The sequence below is a fragment of the Labrus bergylta genome, chromosome 11 (assembly GCF_963930695.1).
Source record: "Labrus bergylta chromosome 11, fLabBer1.1, whole genome shotgun sequence".
NCBI classification, from domain to species: domain Eukaryota; kingdom Metazoa; phylum Chordata; class Actinopteri; order Labriformes; family Labridae; genus Labrus; species Labrus bergylta.
The window spans coordinates 27,095,690-27,117,106 of NC_089205.1; the positions used below are offsets into that span (position 1 = coordinate 27,095,690).

Here is a 21,417-nt window from a genome sequence, read left to right on the forward strand (position 1 = left end):
TCTGGGATCAAATTTGATTGTTCTGTTCAACCATTTTCCATAAACCAAATCATAATCTGTTGTTTCCTGAATTGAATTTGAAGATGACTCACTTAAAGATCAACAGACTTTCACAATTGTTTCTCTTTTCTGTCATTCCTCTAAATAATTGATGAGCTTATTTTTAGGGTAGTTCCAGGTTTGATGGCTGATTTTTCTGTGGGGTCTTTTAAGTTGACTCACTGACTTGTTATTTATAGGTGTTAGGTTAGAGAGCTGTTAGGGGGATATTATAGATTAGTCAAATGTAGGGCAGGTAGCTATGGTAACCTGTGCTCATAAAAGTAAAGCCCCCATGAGCAGACACAGAAGTTACAGTTATATCACATATAGGCCACTGTGTATTTCTGCAGAGTATCTGTGATATCTGGGCTAGTTTAAGGAGGCTACAGTGATAAACCAGGGCTCTACTGCCACACACACACACACACACACACACACACACACACACACACACACACACACACACACACACACACACACACACACACACACACACACACAGAGTCCTGCTGAGTCGAGTTTTCCTATAAATACATTTTAGACTGATACAAACTTTTTTCTCTCCTCCCAGGTGAAGGTAGTTCGGTGGCCGACGTTCCGCCCCCCTTTTCCCCTCTCTCTCCTTTTCTCTTGCTTTCTGTTCCTCATCCTCGTCACATTCCTCCTCTCTCTCTCTCTCTCTCAAACACACACTCCCTCTCACACTCTCTGTCTCTGTGATGCCGGGCTGTGGGTGATTGTATACCCGTGACCAGACTGAAGCTGGGGAAGCTAAAGGTGGTGCGGCGGCAGCTGCTGCAAAGGTAAAAAAACAAAAAGAACACATCAACATCACGGCTGAGCAGTAATGTAAAGTTTATTTTACACAGTCTGAGTGCTTCTGTTAGGCATTTTAAAACCACTGTGATCATCATAAATGAGTGCTTGCTTTATAGGTTGCTGCGGAAACCGCCACAGTATCTATGGAGATAAATAGACGTCATGTTAGTGACAGTTATTTACCAATGCCACAATGTATGCCACTTCCCCTTATTCATTACAGTTCAATTTGATTTCATGAGTTTTGAAGTAACAAAGAATGACTTAATGCAAAAGAAACATAAACTACAGTAGTGGTATCTCTTTCCAAATAAAGTCATAGTTACTCTGGATCATCGACTTGCTTTGTATTCTTTCCTTGGAGAACTGCTCCTTTTGACGTAAGACGGCCTGCTGACGGTTTCTGCACAGATGGATGAGTCACAGTGTTTCCTTCTGCACACACACAGACTGAGTGCATCATCTGAAGAGAGCTATTTTCTTTTTTATGACTAACTGGTATGATTACTCTGTGTTTAATATTATGAAACACAGTGGTATAGAAGGTTGATTCATCTAAAACCTTTGGGATTTGGAACAGAAAAAAGTTATTCAACTTCTTAAGTTTTAGACCCCAATGAATCAGGCTCCTTCTAAAATCATCGGTTGTTGCTGATTTTTTTAATTGAAATCTCTGAAATATGATTGTGTTTTTGAAAAGAATAATCCTCTCTATTAATTAAATGTATATTAGTTGTTAGTTTTTCTCTGTGTCTGTAAATAAAGTTGTTGGACTCTCTGTCTCTTGCGATTTTTTGATAGATTCTTTTTCATTTTTTTCTGTTCCAGATATGAACACCAGCCATTTGTCTCCTGCCTGGCCGGCCTCTATGGTTGCCAATGGAGACGATACCAAAGAGCCCGGGCGCAGCCAGGAGAGTGCTGCTGCAGCAGGGTACACACACACACACACACACACACACACACACACACACTCACACTCACACTCACACTCACACTCACACTCACACTCACACACACACACTTTCACACAAACAAAAACATCTACAGTTTAAGCAGTGAGTTGAGTTTGGTTAGTTGCTGATCTTGCACAGAGGATTGATTCCCTGGCCCGCTTTTCCTCTGTCCAGCCTGCTGACTCCGAAAGTCAGTTTGTCTCTTAAAGGAATCAGCAAATACAGTGAAACTCTGTCAGCTTGTCTCACAATTTACTGCCTTCATATGCACTCTGTAATATGATTGACTTCGTCTCCTTTTGCCACTTTGTGTAACATCAGCAAAAAGCTTATTCTCACTTTAAACTCTTTGAACTAAAAGCTTTTTTTTCAATTTAAGAATGACAAATTCTGACTCGTAAACTTGTGGTTGTGTGTGTGTGTGTGTGTGTGTGTGTGTGTTGCAGGTGGAGTGTGGCAGTTTTGGCCTCCTGATCCTCACCTTCTTCCTAAGTTTTTTATTCCTCTATTTCTGGAGTGAAGCTCAGAATGACTACAATGACTTTGACTGGTGGGTAACACACTGCAAACACTTCTTTCTTTCCATTTGGGCAAGGCTTGGTGTTGGGATTAGTCACCTAATTATTGACAATATGAAGCTTTATGACATTTACTTAAAGTCTTTCTGTGATTTTTCACACTTAAATGTAGAAATCAAGAATATCCTCTGAAAATAACTCTGTGAGTCATGACTGTCTACAATGGGTGTAACACCCGAGTCCCACTGTCTGTGATGTTTTCAGAGTTTTCAGAATCCTATCTTCACTTTGTTTACATCGCCGGGACGGCCGGCTGACTCCTCCCCTCACGTATAAAAGTTGTTTAATTGAGGGACTAGAGAAATGAAGAATAACATACTGTACTCACTGCTTAACTGTGTTTCTAGATCACGCTCATTTCAGGTAAATTTACATGCAGTGTGAAGATACCAGCATAATAAAGATCGCTAGCATTAGCATGCTAACACAACAATGCAGCGCCAGTTGTTTTGGTTTCATGCTGGTGCTCAAGGGTGACATCTCCTGGATCCAAAAAATTGCATATAAAGCTTTTAACAATAGGGATGGCCGATATGAGATGTTTGGGGGCAGATACCGATATTGTGGAGAAAAGAATCCGATACCGATATATTGGCCGATTTCTTTCTTTCTTGATCTACAGTATGTTTGCTCTGTAGAGATAGGTTTAGATACACATTTACTGGCATTGATCCCTCAAAAGTAGCTTTCAAACACTTGAGGAAAAACAGTATAATAAAGACAAGATAGTAGCTACACATTTACGTGCAAACTGCCAGTGTAATACAATGATACTCACATGAAATGCTGTTTGACCGGTGAATACATTTAGTCATATCGGCACATATCTGCTATAAAATTAGCCGATACTGATTGTCACTGGATATGCTGATATCGGGCGATATTATCGGCTTGCTGATTTATCGGTCGGGCTTTAATTCACAACATAATGAACATTATGTGCGACAGGTGTTGACTGTTTATACTTTGCTTCTTCAGGTTTAACTTTGGGACTCTGGGGTTCTGGTTTCCCTGGTCTCTGGTCCTGCTGGTCATTGCTGCGGCTCTCTTCACATACATCGCCCTGCTATTGGTAAAACACTAATGTGACTTCAACCCTGTATTTAAATTACACATTTAAATTCTTGCATAGAGACAATTTTAATATAAGAAAAGAACAAGGAAGCTAAGAATAAAAACATCTGTAGTATGCTCAGAGATGTGTTTTGATACTCTGCAGATTGGTAGCGGGAGCTCTGCGTACACACACACACACACACACACACACACACACACACACACACACACACACACACACACACACACACACACAGCTGTTCCTCCCCGCTGGTTACTCTGATCTCCTCTCACCCCTGTACACCTCTGTACTTCCTTCGATGACAGTACAGAGGTGGGATCACTTTGTCCCCCTCAAACGCCCCCTAGTGAAGGCGAGACATCAGAAGGACATAAATATCAAAGCTCTAAAAGTCAGTCGGGCTATATTAAGATCAAAGGTTGCCCGTTCTGATGTTTGCATGTTTGGACACTTTCCATCCCTGAACAGCTTCTGATGCGCTCTTTAGGCAAGACCCTCGACCTTACGGCCTCTAAATCAACCAAATATCTGCAGCAGTGGAGCTTCATCTGCAGTCGCCCTGCTGCACAGTTTGTTTGACCCTGTTCTCTTATAATCAGAGTAAATTACAAGAGTTTCATCAAGGACATGTGCAAATCAACCACACAGCCCCCTGAGCACTTTGAGTGACATTTAGGAGTTTGTCCGCTTGGCTGAGGTGAAGATAATTATCTAAGACTTATTATATAACACAGAAAAATTTACATGGATGAAGTGAAGGCTTTACTTCTCCTTGGAGAGAAAGGGATGGGACATCTTCGTTGTTTTAAAACATGCTGAAATTGTATGTTTTTGTTGGTTTTGGTCAACATTGTCTTTGCTTTTCTTGAATAAAGAAAGCTTCAACATACCATGACACAGCATTTTAATTAATATATTAAAATTGTGTTCAGGTTTTGGCGGTGTGTCTGCTTACTGAGGGTCAGAGACTGTACCTTCACTGGAGCCACAAGGTACTTCAAACACACAGAGAACAAAAATAATAGAATAATTAACACCAAAACTACTGACAGACTGTTCCGTTCTTTACATTTGTCTGTAATAAACTGTCATAAGTTGCATATTTTTGGTTCTCTTGTGTTTCTGTCAGACGGGCATTGTGGTGACACTGGCGTTCTCCGTCATAGCCACCGCCGTCCTGTCTGACCTCTGGAGCAAAGAGTGGAAGACTCTCCTTCTCTCCCTGCAGGTGAGTGAGTCCTCAAACACAAGCCAATCAAAGAAGAGAATATCAGTTATTTTATCACTTATTAAAAAAGTATTGTCTTAAAGTCAGTGAAGAAAGTTAAAAGCGTTCCCTTCGACTTTTATCATCAGGTCACAGCTCCGTTCCTCCATGTGGCTGCAGTCTCACTGATGGCGATCCTCTCCTGGCCAATAGCGTTGCACTTCTTCCGCATGAACAAGAGAGGTAAGCGAGCTAATGTGAGTTTGTGTTAAGCTTAGATTGGAATTCTTTGGATCTCTGTAAATGTGTAGTTACTGTAGAGCACTTTAAGACGTATTCAAACAAACATTTAATACATTTATCTGTATAAAAGTGAAACAAGTAAGGCAATAGAAAATACTCCAACCTTCACCATCATAATGAAAGTTGGTTTATGCTTTGTCAGTTTTTGCTTGAAAGCTAACAAATTGAAAAAAGTACCTTCTTTGTTCTTTTCCAACGTGCAACCTCTCAGTGACATAACTGCAGAAACAGGAGGAAACAAAAGGCTTAAGGACCTTGGTGAAATTACATTTTGGCTGATTGCTGGCAGAATAGGAACGGTTTTGTTTCGTAATGAGCTGCCCCACCAGTTAGGAATTAAGCTTAACTTTTATCGAAAATACCCCACAGCAGTGTGACGCACTTCTCGGGCAGGGATTTCACAGCTGTAGAGATTTCCTTCCATCCTTCTTTCTCTGTCTTCACTTCACCTTAACAGAAAATCAATGTCTCTTTTTTTTCCTAATTGATTTTGCTCTTGTCTCTTAGACTGTCTGATTCTTTGTCTAGTTTTTTTCTCTGGTCCTTCATCATCCTGACGTTCTTGTTCTTTTTCCTTGCCTTTGGGTCACTTTGTCTGTCTTGCTTTGTGAAAAACTGCTTTTTCCCCCCCCTCTGCACTGAATAGCTTTGACCTCTATGTCTCCCTGCGTCTCTCTTTTGGTCTCCATGGGTACTGTCCCCTGTTGCCATGGTGATTCAGCGGGTAGAGTGATGCTGAGTCATGCCAGGGGTCTCTCCTGGCAGAAGACGAAGGAGAGAGAGACTTGCCAAAGCACAAGATGTAATATAGCTCCCCTCGATTTTTACCAGATTGAGATGAACACCCTCCCAAGCTGAGATAGAAAGGGCTTTAAGTGGGTTTCTCTTGTAGCTTTATTGAATTCAGGCACTAGAGAGCGTACAGATTTGAGAGGAGAAGGATGCTGGATGAAGCTGTAAACAGACTTAAAGCTCACCTTACAATTGTAGAGAGCTGTCTCCCCGCCCCCTCCTTTCTAGAGTCCATGCTCACACAGGTCACCATGTGGTGGACACTGAAGCTTCAGTGTTTATCCAGCTCTGCATGGGTCTGTAAACCTTTCTGTGTTCTAACCTCTCTCCATTTTTCAAAAGCATCTCCAATATTGATCCTAGTTTGAGCACGTTTCTGCTCGTGGAGCTTATTAGAAACATGCAGAGGCTTTTTAGGTCGGGTACAATCACTTCTATCTGAACCACTTCTCTTGCCCGCTTCCATCACTGCAACACCTGTTGACCTGATAACTGCTCTCATATCTGATAAACCGAGGGGGCGTCCAAAACGGCCATGTGGGGGGTTGCCTTAAAACCTGCCTACCTTCTCTGGTCCAAACCAATCCAGAGCATTCAGGAGCAGAATCTAAAGTTAGAAGGAGGACATACTGGCTGCTGCATTGTTGTCAGAGAAGCCAGCACTTCAACATAGCATGTTTCCTTAATGTCTGATCATATAGTAAGCTCACTTTATCATTACATTAGTAGATCATTTACAGATTTGTCCTTAAACTTTGTGTATTTGGAAAACTTACTGAGGTTGAGATGTATCTTACTGGAGTGAATTGAGACCAACAAACATTTGCATGAGGACAATCAGTAAAACAAAATAAGAGAACACAATAATCAAACAAGTAATAAAGAAAGTAATGATTTTTTAAAAGGTTTAACTATCAAGATAATACTGATACTTTCATTCAAGATGATACCCTTTTTCCTAACCAGACCGCAGTGTTTCTGATAGTCGACCATATGGCTGATATTCTGCACCAGACCGCCACCTTGATCCTATCAGGAAAGATTTAGTGAATTTAATCCTGATTAGCTCCCAATTTCTGCAGGAGCACTCTTCTCAAACAATCAATTGTTTGTTTTCTTGGATGGTTTATTGTATCATTTGTGTGTGTTTGTGTGCTTGTGTTGTTATTTTTGGACAGAGGTCTTTTAGATTATGAAATTATAAACGTTCTTTTTCATTGCAGCCTATTTTTCACCAACAAATGTTTTATATGCTCGGAGTGCAAATCAGCATCAAAGTGTAATCACAGACATTTGGTTTAATACATGGATGTTGATATTGGTTGTTTTTTTTTTTTGCGAAAAATAAAAAGCACATAATAAATGAACGGTGTGATGAATCCATCCACAAGTGACCACCTTGAAAGCGACCAAAGATATTTAAATTTATCAGCAGAAAGTTTCAGTTCAGATTGTATAAGGCCATGTTTTCTATCTCTTTACACACCTGTGTCTTTGTGTTGTTGTTGTTGTTGTTGTGTGTTCTTCAGTGCGTCAGGTGGCGGTGCTGGGTCTCTTCCTCTCCGTGCTCTTCTCTCTCTATCTGGTCCCTCTGGGAATGTATTCACCCTGCATTAAAGAAGCAGGAACGCTGGGACCTGCCCCGAGACTCATCGGACACAGAGGGGCCCCGATGGTGAGAAATGACCTGAACTGTGATGGTTGGATTAGGATTTTAAGAGAAGGCACAGATTAATTCATCCGAAGGGAAACGAGTGTGAATCAGAACTTTACATGCGAGCAGCAGAAAGGAAAGCAGTCTGCATCACTCGGGATCCTTCACACCCCCTTCACCTCTCATTTCAGCTGCTCCCCTCAGGCAGTCGTTTTAAAGTACCACTGGTGAAAAAGAAAACTTACAGAAAATCTTTTATTCCCACTGCAATACGCATTTTAAACCAGGCTAAATAAGCAATGTTGTTTAAATGAAAAATTAATGAACTGTAGCACAAATGAGTAAAAGAGAACAAACACATCATGCCAATAAATGTGCAAGAAACAAATCTGTTTTATAGAAAAAAAGAACCCTAACTTACATTGGTAATTAAATGTTTTTATCGCATTGTGTGTGTGTGTGTGTGTGTGTGTGTAGCTTGCTCCAGAGAATACAGTAATGTCGTTTGAGAAGGCCTTGGAAGCGGGAGGAGAAGGACTGGAGACTGACGTCACAATCAGGTATTTACTGCCCTCACCTGTGTGTCTGTCTAGACATTTATTTTTAAATGTTCTCAGGTGGGTTTGTGCTTTTCTACACTCATGCATCTGTCATTCATCTCATTTCTGTGTGGGTCTTTTATTTGTAACAACACTGTTATCACGACAGTGGCCATTGCAGCCTTTTCATTCTTCTCTCAGCTGCAAACATGATAAGTTAATAACTGCTTCGTGTGGTCTTCATTATTTGCAGCGATATGAGTTTACATATTGAGTGAAGTGTGCATACTTTGTAAACACAGCAATGCAGGAGCAACAGCAAACATCCCTTTATAATCTACTTCTTGATTATTTGAATAAACTGTTTAAACGCTCAGACACTTTTGTTGAGGTGACGTAACAGATCACAGCGTGTTCGTCCGCTCACTGCCCTCTGATCAACAGAGGAGCCGTTCAAAAGTGCACTGATGCTGCGTCTGTGCCTTGATGCTAATTGCACAGATCAGATGCTAGCATGCTACCATCAGCACTAAGGTGATTACTGCCCTGCTAATCCAGTTAACTGTTAGCCCTTCCCATTAGCCCACGACTGGTGGGTTAGCACACTATCGTGCAGCCTGAAAGCAGGATTAGCGGCACTGCATGACTCAGCGTTAGCCGGTTATCTTAGGCTCATGCAGCTGATGACCTGTGTGTGTGTGTGTATGTGTGTGTGTGTGTGTGTGTGTGTGTGTGTGTGTGTGGTCTGCATGGATGATTATTGCTACTTGGCACTTCTGTGTAATTAAACTGCCAAAGGTTTTGAGAGGTAATCTATTATACTTTGTTTATGGGCATAAACATAACTGATAACACTCCTCGTGTGATTAATGGAGATGAGCGACTCGGTGACTTCGCTTGTGTTTGTGTTCATGAAGGACAAAGATGTCTTTATGACAGCCTGACTTGGATAGATTACAGGTGTTTTTAGCTCCGGAGAATTAAAAGCTTACGGATTGCTTTAATCATCCTCCCTCTCTATTCTTTCCTGATTTTTTTTCCTCCTACACTTTCATTCATATTTCCGTCTTAATCTAAAGTTTGTGTCATATTTCCCTCCTTCTTCCTCTCTTTGTCACTCTGTTAATATTTGCATCCCTGTCTGTAGTTATGACGGCGTTCCCTTCCTGATGCATGACTCCACTCTGAGGAGAACCACTAACGTTGCTGAGGTTTTCCCAAACCGGACTGACCTTGATGCCTCCATGTTCACCTGGGCAGAGCTGCAGCAGCTCAACGCTGGCAACTGGTTCTTATCGGTGAGACTAACAACATGCAAATAAAATAAATAAATAAAATATTAAATAAAGCTACATTTTATGACATGACATCTTATGAATTCTCAGAATGACTTTGAGTCTTTTTTTCTGACATCACTCGGCTGTCAGAGGGATCCCTTTGGTACAGTTTCGTCCCTGCCTGAGGCAGACTGCTCCCGGGCCCAGAATCAGTCCATTCCCTCGTTGGCACAGTTCCTTGAAGTGGCGTCCAGTAGTGGCAGACTGGTGCTGTTTGACCTGCGCAGACCGCCGCAGGGACATCCCTACAGTCGATCATTCATTAACACGACTCTGCAGGTGGTGCAGGCCCACATCAACTCATCACAGGTGACTGTTCAGTGTTTTCTGTCACACTTAAAATGACAGCTGACATATATTGTACTATATTATATATTTGTGGGGTTGTTTTTAAAAAATGTAGTATTAAAACTCTACTCTATAATACAATAGCATATATTTTATTAAGTCTAGACAATCAACATTTTTACAATCTTCATAATCTGAAAAGAGAAGATCTTTGTTTTAAAACTTTAGGGTTAATCTTCTTCCATTATTTATATGTCAAATAAAGTAAAGTTTCAGATTGTAGGGCTCCTGATGCGTTGATGTCCCACTCCTTCAGATTTAATTTGACTACAGAAACATGTCAAATGCTCCTCTCTTAATGTCCATCAGAATTACATAGTGGACTTTTTCTGCTCACAAGGGATCTTATTAATTTATTTAGCTAGGTAGAGATCTTTTTCCAAGGGTGATTTGGTCAAGATTATCCTCCACACACAGTTTCAACAACAAAAACAAACTCATACACTTCATATAGAAATCACTGTGTTTTGTGTATGCACTCTTCTTTGGTGGGAATTGTCTGTTGGAAAGATTCGGGGCTGTGAAAAGGAATTTCCCCAATGTGGACGATAAAGTCTAAAGTCTAAAGAATGCCAGGATTCAAGACTTTTCACTAAGGATTTGCAGACGAGCCTGACAACAGAAAAGTTTGTCTTCTGCAAACAAAGCCGGTTTAACCGCAAGAGCGTCATTCAATGCAGCTAAAAATAAGAAAACTTTTTTTTTACATTCACACTTGCTCACTTCTTGCTCATAGATGAGAGAAATGTAGGCTGTGGTATGACAAGAAAGCATCTCTATAACACTGGGACTCTTAGGTGTAATAATCAGAGTTTAATCTGTTGTGTTTAAACAAATAATGGTCTACTGAAGTTTTTGAGATCAACCCCCAAAAGTCTCACTAAATCTCTAATGTCTAAATCTAAACACGTAGTTTTACTTGTTTAATTTACACTATTTGTAAGTAGTGAAAGCACAAGTGATGCATTTTTGTTGGTTGATGTTAAATAGGATGTGATCATTGAGTGTGTGTGTGTTGTGTTTGTGTTTAGGTGCTGTGGCTGCCGTCTGAGGACAGGGAGCTGGTGCGGGCGATGGACCCAGAGCTGCAGCAGACCTCTGGAGAGAAGGCGTCGATCCAGGAACTGACTGACAACCACATCACCAGACTGAACCTGCACTACAGCACCATGTCACAACAACAGATCAGGTACACACACACATACACACACACACACACACACACACACACACACACACAGGAAACTTTTACCCTTGTGTGAGCTCATTAATAATCTAAATATTTTGCCTTTCTTAACTTCTTTAATAAGGAATCATGTCGGCTGCAAGAGGATACTTTTTTAAAGTCTTTAAATGTGATTTTTTGATCCAGCAGGTGTCGCCCTTGAGCTCCAGCATGAAACCAAAACAACTGGCGCTGCATTGTTGTGTTAGCATGCTAATGCTAGTGATCTTTATTATGCTGGTATCTTCACACTGCATGTAAATTTACCTGAAATGAGCGTGATCTAGAAACACAGTTAAGCAGTGAGTACAGTATGTTATTCTTCTTTTCTCTAGTCCCTCAATTAAACAACTTTTATACACGAGGGGAGGAGTCAGCCGGCCGTCCTGGCGATGTAAACAAAGTGAAGATAGGACTCTGAAAACTCTGAAAACATGACAGACAGTGGGACTCGGGTGTTACACCCATTGTAGACAGTCATGACTCACAGAGTTATTTTCAGAGGATAAACTTGATTTATATTATATTTAAGTGTGAAAAATCACATATAAAGACTTTAAGTATATGTGGCTCTCCCTGCAACCAAATGTACCTACAGGTATAATAAAGTAACCTGAAGCTAATCAACACAGTGCCTAATAGCGCTGGGACGATGTTCTGATTACTATTCTTGGTGGCCCATTCGATTTATATTGCGATTTAAAGTATTGCGATCCAACTGGTTAAAAATCTTCATGCCATGAACACCAGTGATCGTGTGTGTGCCTGTACACGTGTTAAGTTATGTAACTCTGGGTACAGATGGCCGCCACATCCTCAGCGACTCCATCTCGTTGCTTGTAGAACAGCCGCAGGGAAATGAGGGGAGGAAAAAGAGAGAGAGGGAGTCAAAGGGCGGGCAGATGAGACGTTGACTGCAGGAGAGGGGAGAGAAAAAGAGGACTGACAGATACAAAAAACAGAAACAGCGGGGGAAGGTAAAGACGGCTTGCCTTGGACACAGGAGTTTTAATCTAAAGGAGGTGGTTAATAAAGAAGAGGATGAGAGAGGCTGATAAGTGGGAGCACAGAAACGAGTGGGCGAAGCTGTGGGAGAACAATCTGGAAAGATGGTTGAGTGACTCACATTGACGGTTTTAAACACGACAGTTTCTGAAATAGTTCCCCTTGTTGCTGATGATCTATCTTCACTGTAACATCTCAATATCAGCTTTATGCTTCTGTGTTTGTGTCATCAGCTGGAGCGCCTGTTGTGATGAATCATATTGTTGCATGGTGAGCTAACCGTCATCTCAAAGTTGGGCCCATGAGACTTCATAAGCACAGGGCTTGTGTGATTTTATATAACCTGAGCATTAAAGGGAATTGGTCATACTTCACATAGGTATTTATATTGTGCGACTGTACATTGATTCACTGATGACTGGAACAGAAAAAAAAAGGTCTCATCTGGCCGTTATCAAGAACATTTGGTACATCCAAACCATGCTTGGGCTTGCTTGAACACAAACAGCCACATTTTTTTTACCCCAATTCAGCCCAACATGATTTTCTCTTCTGCCAGCACCCCCTAGTAAAATTTCTGCACAATGTCTGTGTGAGCCGATGTGAGAAAGCGTCAGGAAATATTCAGGAAAATTCCCCAAAAGCAAGCAGTGTGTGACCTCCACTATCTTAAAAAAAACTGCTTCCTCATCTTTTCTGCTTGCAAGTATGTTCTTCTCTGCTTTTTTGTTAAACTGTAAATACATGCAGTTACACATGGCATTCATTTAAAGGCAACAAATTGTCATCTTGGCGTCAGACTCTGCAGCCTTTCTGCTACCTTAGTGTGTCCTTCTTTAATTCCTGTCCTGTCCCTTGAGACTTTCCACCTGCCCAGTCCAAAAGGTAAAACTTTCCCCTGTGAGGGACATGTGTGAATAAGAAACTCAGAAAGATTTTTCTATTTCTAGAAACTTCTAGACATTTTCAGGAGTGAATGTCATAAAGCAGCTTTTGTAAGACAGAATGTCTCAAGCAAGTCACACCAGAAATTGAAACATTAAAAATAGGATTGCAGTGATCTCTTAGATTTCTATCTGTGTCAATATCAACAGTGCTTTACGCAGATCTGCCATGATATAACCGATCCATATTCAGTTCTGTTACTTTGTCCATGTCATGTTAAATTTAATATATCAGTTGTCAGGTGGATTGGTATGAAATGGGATCTCAGTTGAATTATCATTATCATTGGGGAAAAAGCATCATTGCATATTTAAATTAAAGTAAAACAGTTTTATTGGCGTCTGTATGGCTCACTGCTGCAGCTTTAAAAAGTGTGTTGTCTTCTGGGTTTATTATCTACAGGTGAAAAGGAATACAGCTTGTTCTCATCTCTTCTCAAACTTTTCAACAAGATGATATAATACCAAGAGAACAAGCCCTTTTTGACCCGTTCCTCCGTTAGAGGTCACAGCCCAGAACAATAACTGGATTATACAACTCCTCCAGATTACACAACTCCAGGTTGTGTAACTTGCCAAAGAATAGTTTCCTCTCAGTGCTGACCTCTGCAGATGATCATTAGACTATCAAAGGAGGCTTTCATCTCCTCAGACAGACAGACAGGGATACAGACAGATACCTGAGTGTGTGTGAGTGTGTGTGTGTGTCCTCCATCCTTTTATCTCTTTTAAATCCAAACCTCTCTGTACGGTCTTTCTTTACCTCCTCTCATCGACCTTCCTTCATTCTTTTTTTCTTCTTCTTGTCGTCACCAACTTCATATTTCCTGTCCTCCTCCCACCTCTCCTTTTTTTATCCTTTCTTCACTTTACTCTCCAATCCTCTCTTCCTACATGTTCATACTTTTACTTCCCCTTTCTCTAAAGTAAAATAAAAGAAGCTCTATCTCCTTCTTCTTCTTCTTCTTCTTCTTCTTCTCCTTCTTCTTCTTCTTCTTTTTCTTTCTTTCCTTTCCTTTAAATGCATTATAACTGACTTTAAAGGGGTATACAACGGAGATTGTTTTTTTCTGAAGTTACTTCTAGCAAAGGGTTACAAAAGTCATGGACGTGTTCCCCCTGTGTTTGTGGTCATTTCAGGACATCTGAGAGATTTCTGAAAAGCTCAGAAGGTCAAACACTATTACCGTATTTTGTGCTGCCGTTTACGTCCTGCAGCTCTGACTCTCTCTGGCTCGCCGTCCTCTGAGACATTATTATATCCAACAAACTGCAGCCTGTTGACACTCGACGGCCATGTTTGTTTGTGCTATAAAGGTTATAAGTGTCAAATCTGCGGTCACTGCAGGTGAACATCATCATTGATTTCTTCAGCTTTATATCTGCTATAGTGGTTAGATACAGGGCTGTTGTATTTTTCAATTTTGGAAACATGAAATAATGTCCTTTGGGGTTTTTTGTGGCTTTTTGTGGTTAAATTGATTTGGTATTTTGTGCTTTTTATGAGAGTACAGGGAGTTGAGTCACTGAGTCTGAGTGATGGCTTACTAAGGTGATTCTTCAGTGTCTTCTTTTTAAAGGTTACATGCTTTTTCTTCTCTCTCCTCCTCTCTCTTTACAGTAAGTACCAGTCAGTGAACATCAGTACCAACCTGTTTGTGATCAGCCAGCCGTGGCTCTACACTCTGGCCTGGTGTGCAGGAGCTCAATCTGTAACCACCAACTCCATCCACATCTTATCCAACATCAAGCAGCCGCTCTTCCTCATGGTGAGCAGACGTATATATCTTCCACTCTGTTTTTTAATTATAATCACCACTAATGGAAAGTAATTGAATATCATGGGAGCTGATTTTGCGCTCCAGTTGAGGATTATTTCTCTGATGTGCTCCCAGCATGGACCAAAACTGTAAAATCTTAAAGTTAAAACTGACATGCCTATTATTTGACTGTCTTAACACTCAGGAGGTAATTGCATGATGTCTGAGTACACTTTGTGAATACAGTACCACATTTATATCAGTGCTCCTCTGTTCTGAGGCAGGTAGGAGGTTCTGTATCAGTCTGAACATCACTTCAGCAGGTGTTGTGGGTGTTTGAAGAGTGAGTCTGTGACCTTTTTATGTTACATAAACCTGCTCTCTCGCCACCCACGTGTCTGTGTTAATTCATTTTGATTACATTTTTTGATATTGAGTGCTCAAGTTCAAGCCAAATACTCTGGTGATTGGATTAGGTAATGATATTCAAGTTCACACTCTGGTTCTTTCTCTGCAAACTGAGGAGTGTTTAGTTCAGCACACTTAATCAACTCTTCTCTCTCTCTCTCTCTCTGTATCTCTCCAGACTCCAGAGGAATATACACTAATGTGGATTCTGACTGATGCTGTGTCTGCCTTCCTCATTATCACAGTTTTCATATTCCACTGGTGCGTATACACACACACACACACATACACACACACACACACACACACACACACACACACACATACACACACACACACTGCTCTCATAATTATCCTCCCCTTCTTATCCTTACATCTGGTGTTGGGGTGGAGAAGCTGTGCTCAGCAGAGTCATTTGGCTGCTGATGAGGTTTTATTAATAAAATGTGATCAGATATTATATCATGTGAAGAGAGTCAAGAATATGTTTTTGATCTATGTGAGGAGAGACGCTGCAGACATGAGAAAACGCTAATATGAGTTGTAGGAGAGAGTGTGTGTGCTATTTACACATTATTCTGTGCTGCTCTGATCTCCCTGTGTGTGTGTGTGTGTGTGTGTCACAGGTGGAGAGAGAGAGGCCTGCCCTTCTGGTCCGGCAGCCGTCAGACTCACGAGAACGGACCCTACAGCAAGTTCAGGACGGGTATGAGAACATTTTTATTTCATCTCACTTTTTGTTTATTTTCTGTGTCAACAGATTAAACTTTAAGCCTCGTCTCTGTCCCGCCTTAAATCAGCTGAGTGAACTGTGAGTGGGTTTCTTTACTGACTCAGGCAGACTTTAGGATATCTCTGTAGAAAAAAGCTTCTGTCATTTAAATACCAAAACAACAAATTATTATATTTTTTTAAAACAAGATAAGGGCCATCATAGAAAGACTTATTTTTATATAATTCAGTAAAGATACTAAACACTCACAGATTTGTTTTCACCATCTTGGGACCTCGTCGGTTTAATGGAAATTTAAATTCAGACTATCCAACTAGTTTAAATGTAAGAACAAACTTAGAAAACAGTGCAAATTGAGCACAACTTATTAGGAATTGTCTGCGGGTAAACAATGTTATTTGGTTTGCCCAGTGTGAACCAAATACACTGTCCTCCTTGCAGGTTGAAAGGTAGACACACATTGCTCCGGTGGATATGTCAGTGTAACCTGACAGACTACAAACATATCTCCCTAAAGTACTGCCTGACACGCTGCCCCTACAAGAGAGTATCCGTTTATTTGCTTGTTTTCACCCAAGCAGTAAAGGAGAGGAGAAGGCCCTTTAACCGGGTCGACAGCCAGTCTTAAGGCATTAGCCCCAGCTTGTGGAGGGGCGCTGTGCTACAGTTTGAGTCCAGCATTTGACCAGCATTGTGGGCCAACATATAAAGTATTGGGTGATTGGTTTAACTGAGAAGTCATTTTGTTAATGGCTAGTGAGGTAGAAGACGTCTAACCGTTTAGTCAGCTAGCTGGCACATCCCAAGACCATCTCTTTATGATTATTATTTTTGCATGCAGTGAATTCCTGCTGTGTGTGTCTGCATGTCTGTGTTTGTGTGTGTGTGTGTGTGTGTGTGTGTTTGTCAGACTCTGCAGAGGTGATCTTTGTTTGCTGGAGCCCGCTCCAATCTGAACCCCCTGCCGGAGGCTTCGTCTCTCTCTCCCCCGTCTTCGACCCATGACACCCTGCATGTCAGCCCTGCATGAAACCTTCAGAAACCCTGTAGGAACCCTGAGTCTGTTAGAACTGTGCACCCTTCTATTGGGTTAGGGGGTCATTTGGAAAATATTTTAGTTTGCAAAACCATAATACAACTAATACTGAAATTGTACAGATGTGGATGGGATGATGACGTGTTGTACATTATATGTCTTAAAGTTGAAGTGGATCAACTTTGCATTTGAGAAATTAGAGCAAAACTCTTGAGATGGACAAGTGAAAGACAAGCAGCTGAATACTGCTGTTAGATAGTGACCCCTAGTGGTGACATGAGCTGATTACATGAAAAGCAGATGGATTTATAAATGGTTGTTCTTTATATCAAATCTTAATGAGTTAGAGTACAGAATACATCAAGATTAAATTACCTTCTGGTACCATAGCGTAGCCTTTTATTTTGGATAAATATCTCCAAAGAAATGTTATGCTTAGACATGAATGGAAGGACCCAAACAGGTTGTTTGTAAACACTAAAATCTAAAACACTATGTGTGTCCTTTCATAATGTATTGAGCTCAACAGTTTGAACGTTGCTCTCTTTTTAAAATCTCTTAAATATCTAAAAAAAAAAGTTGTACGTACTGTATCTTTAATTTAAATGTTTTAATGTTCTTGCACACCTGCATGTATTTAACTGTTGCACCACCTCATATTTGTTCCTCACACCTCCCTTCCTTTATCCTATCTCCTCGAGCACTTTGATTTTTAAATATAACAGAATTAACTCCGATCTGTTTGCCCTTTTGCAGAGCTGAGTGACGTGTGGTCCATCTCCAGCGTCAACGTTAGACCCGACCTGCGGAGTGCGCCCAATTCACCCAGCGCCCCTCATCTGCCCACCATCACAGAGGAGTGACTGGGAGAAATGGAGAGAGAGAGAGAGAGAGACAGAGAGAGAGAGAGGTACAGAAGATGAGAGTTAATTAAGTTCTTAGGGAGAGAAAGAGAGCGTTAAAGTTGGCTGGAAAATCTGTTTTAATCAAAAGTATTTTTCAGTTATGATGAATATTTCTGACTAAAAAACCAAACAGGGAAAGTGATCAGGAATCGAAGAGACGGCAAACTCTCTCTGGCTTTCCTCTCCTCTCTCATCCTTTCATGGATTTTGGGCCGACCGCCCAGAACCGGAACAGAACTGCTGAGCTAAACCTCATCCACTGATCAGAGCAGAGAGCCTCCGTGGACTCGAGCCGAGCATTACCACAGTTCATTTCCCGTCCTGCAATCTCATCAGTGTCACGATAAAAAGTCCTGGAAAAGTGCAGTGTTAACGCTCATCCAGAGGCTGACATGCTTTTAGAACATCATTTTCATTCAAACTTCACCAGCTGAGATGTTAAGGAAACTAAACCTCACTAAAGAAAAGGAGAAACAATAAATATATTCTTCTGTAGTAGATCATTAGCCGCTGTTACTCTTCCTGTCTCGTGTTTCTCGTTGATAAAAACCAAATGAGTCAGAGAGAGAGGGAGAGAGAGAGAGAGCGGCAGAGCGGAGGAGAACCTGGAGCAGGAGAAGTGTGGACGAAGATAAAAATGGACTCTTGAGAATCTTCTGTGGGAGCTTTTTTTCATTTTCTAGCTGTAAATATATCAGAAGCCTCAGACCAAACTTTCAATGATATTTTCTATTTTACTCTGTGTCTGTGGCTTGTTGGAAGTGGTGTTGGACTGACAGAATGAATGTAAACTGAGTGGGTATTGTTAGTTATTATTTATGTTTTGTACTAAAGTGAATGTATTATCAAGCTGGGGCCGTGTTTCTGATAAAAGCATGAGAGGAATGTTCTGGCTGGAAGTCGTTTTCAGTCTGGCTGAAGGTTTGTGCCAAATGTAGAATTAGCTGCTGTGAAAACATAAAGATGCTTCTGAGAAATCAGACCTTGTGCTCTTTATGACGCGGTGAATACAGCGCCTGCTTTTTCCTTAAATATATACGCACACAGTACTTTCCAAAAGTACGATTATGAAGTCCATCTGAGCTTTTTTTTCTCACCTAAACTGATTTAAGATCTGAAATCCAGAGTTTCCTGTCTGGACTTTTCAGGTGTTAAATCCCTGAGTTTAGATGCCTTGACTTCCTGAAGAGGTTTAGCTGCACAGTGATAGAAATAAAGCCGGACCTGTTGCAGGAAGTGCAATTAAAAAGGCTACATTTGAATGTTTTGAATAAGAAGCAATTTATTTATGCAACACAGTTCATGTACATTCATTTTGTTTGGAGACATAGCAATAGTTTCCGACAGATCTCCTTTAATTCACATGTTTGCAGATTACATGTGAGAGCTGTAACAGCTCACAGTGGGGGGCTCGTTACATTAAAGGTGCAGTCTGAAGCGCTGTCAACATGGCACAACAAACTAGCCATTATGTTAGTCTTCTAAGATTAGCGTTTGTGTAAATGTGTGTCCTGTACCACCTGTCAGCCTCATGCTGGACTCACACAGACCTGGTTTTGGTTCGACTGACTGAGGTGGCCACCAACACGTTTAGGAAGATTCATGTTTTTAGCGTTTATTTCAACTTAAAAACATCAAGGCAACACCAGGCTTCCGGCTGACATCGTGCGTACTCCCCGCCTCACTGCTGATGTGAGACATAAATACAACGTTTGTGAAATGATCTAAAATTAGAGATCAGTAGATACCGTGCAGATTCACCTGCAGCTGCCACATAGAAACTTAATGTACTGTCTGGTATCGTTAGTTAAAGCGTCTTTGTTTACCTGTTGAGAATATCAGCTACAGCTATCAATCCCTGCGCAGCCATATTTATTCTATTGAATATGTTTTATACTCTTATAGTTTGAAGTGAGCGAGTCAGCTTACGATGCAGCGCTGCTTGGAGATGTGATGCATTTAAGCCGAGCATGTTTTTAATTTATTCTTTGTTTTCTTTAGAAGTTGATTTTCTTAAAGTGATTCTCCACCAAATATATCTCTTGATGCCAGACCTGCAGATGACTTAAATGTGTAACAAGTTTTTCTGACATTCATTGAAACTTAATTTCATAAAACAGCAATCTAGAGGTTAAAGAAACATGTTTGATAATTAGAGTAGAACAGCATCTTGTTTGTAAATAAGAAACACGTGCGGTGAATCTTCGGCTGCCTTTTTTTTTTCCTTGCACCAAATTTGGGATTTCCTTGAATTATGCAGAATAACGCACTTAAAGTTTCCTACTTCCACCCTGATTTATGATTAAACAGCATTACACAGGAGATTTATTAATGTAATATCTTAAGACGTTTTGTTAAGTTAGGACTTCTTTACACTGCTCTCACATGCAGGCGACCCTTGCATGCTGCTCTGCACGTCGTTTTAGTAAACCTAAAGAAGTCATTAAGACGAATAAGAGGGAAAAGATGTTAAGGTAAACAAATACAGAGTCAGGCCCACAGGCTGGTTTATGAGGTTTAGACGTTTTCTAAATTATTTTATTGAAGCATTTCCATTTTTTACTGCAACTTCTCTCTGATTGTACATGCTGTTGTTATTAAAACATTGAAAACAGTTCACTTATTATTGGTCACACTGTCCGGGATGGTTTTCTGGGTCTTAAAACATATGACTATGTTACACTTTACTTTCTTTCTGTTTTTTTCTTATTAGTTATTTTATGGGAAGCAAAGATTGTGTGGAGAAACGTCAGCTGTTTTGCAAAGATTGAATAAATCAGACGTGTTATCAGACAAGTGAGGTGATGATTTATCAGGAGAACAAACAACCTTTTTCTTTTTTTTATTATCAATTGAAATTATTTAAATGTTAAATCTATAAATTTAAAACTTTTATACAGACAAATGGTAAACATTTATAAATGACAAAGCAAAGCAGGAAAGAATTTAAGTTTTTGCTTGTATTGGGACTGAAACAATTTAAATCAAACATTTAAAATGATTTTTCCTGCTGTGAACTAAATGTTTCCCCTCTGTCATAAAACTATATTTTATTAATATTAACAGCATAACATAGCCAAGTCTTTATGTACATGTGAACTGCTGATAGAATAGCTTCAGTTTTCTCCAGCTCCGTGTCCTCACAGTGATAATAAACTGACTTAATGTACTTAAAGTATCACAGTCCGGCCTTTTAAACACAAAAAAACACAATTCCTACTTTCATCCTCACACTGCCAATGAATATAAATATTCAGCTTTGAAACCTGTCGACTAGTTGTTTGTTTAAAACTCTAGCCGCGACCATGAAGTGAAAGAGGCTATTGGATGTTAGCTGATGTGAACGCTAATTGAGATAAACATCTGAAAGTGCTGGATATTTGTCAAAGAAAAACTTCTAAACCTTCACAATAAAAGCCTTTAAAAAAAACCTTCTTTACTTGACCCAATAGCAACATGAAAATATTGTTGTCTTCTGAATATAGTGGAAAATTAGCGTGCATGCATTTAGTCATTGAAATCAGTCAGGTCCAAACTAATTTAATTCCTTTTTTTTTTTACAAAAGTACAAGCAGAGGTTACACAGACTTTGAAAACACCACAAGAAGTCAACATGATTGAGGAAATAATAATAAATCCCACTTAAAAAAGATCAACACACACAACAGGAAACAGAAGTTTACTTTAGTCCACAAGAGGGAAAAACAGAACGTGAAGGTATGAAATGGATGGATTGGCACTGTTAAAT

At 40.3% G+C, this 21,417-nt stretch overlaps 1 protein-coding gene across 1 annotated transcript; it reads left to right on the forward strand.

The window, feature by feature from the left end:
• Nucleotides 1-783: 783 nt before the first annotated feature.
• On the forward strand, nucleotides 784-20,284 carry gdpd4a (glycerophosphodiester phosphodiesterase domain containing 4a; the record flags this gene model as incomplete). The annotated part of the gene is made up of 16 exons (XM_020643482.3): nucleotides 784-845; nucleotides 1,690-1,795; nucleotides 2,264-2,367; nucleotides 3,374-3,467; nucleotides 4,406-4,465; nucleotides 4,603-4,701; nucleotides 4,830-4,923; nucleotides 7,305-7,450; nucleotides 7,907-7,989; nucleotides 9,116-9,266; nucleotides 9,396-9,614; nucleotides 10,685-10,842; nucleotides 14,449-14,596; nucleotides 15,174-15,256; nucleotides 15,622-15,701; nucleotides 17,521-20,284. Coding segments are annotated over 16 exons (1,794 nt in total), but the record flags the coding sequence as incomplete, so codon positions are not given.
• Nucleotides 20,285-21,417: the final 1,133 nt, after the last annotated feature.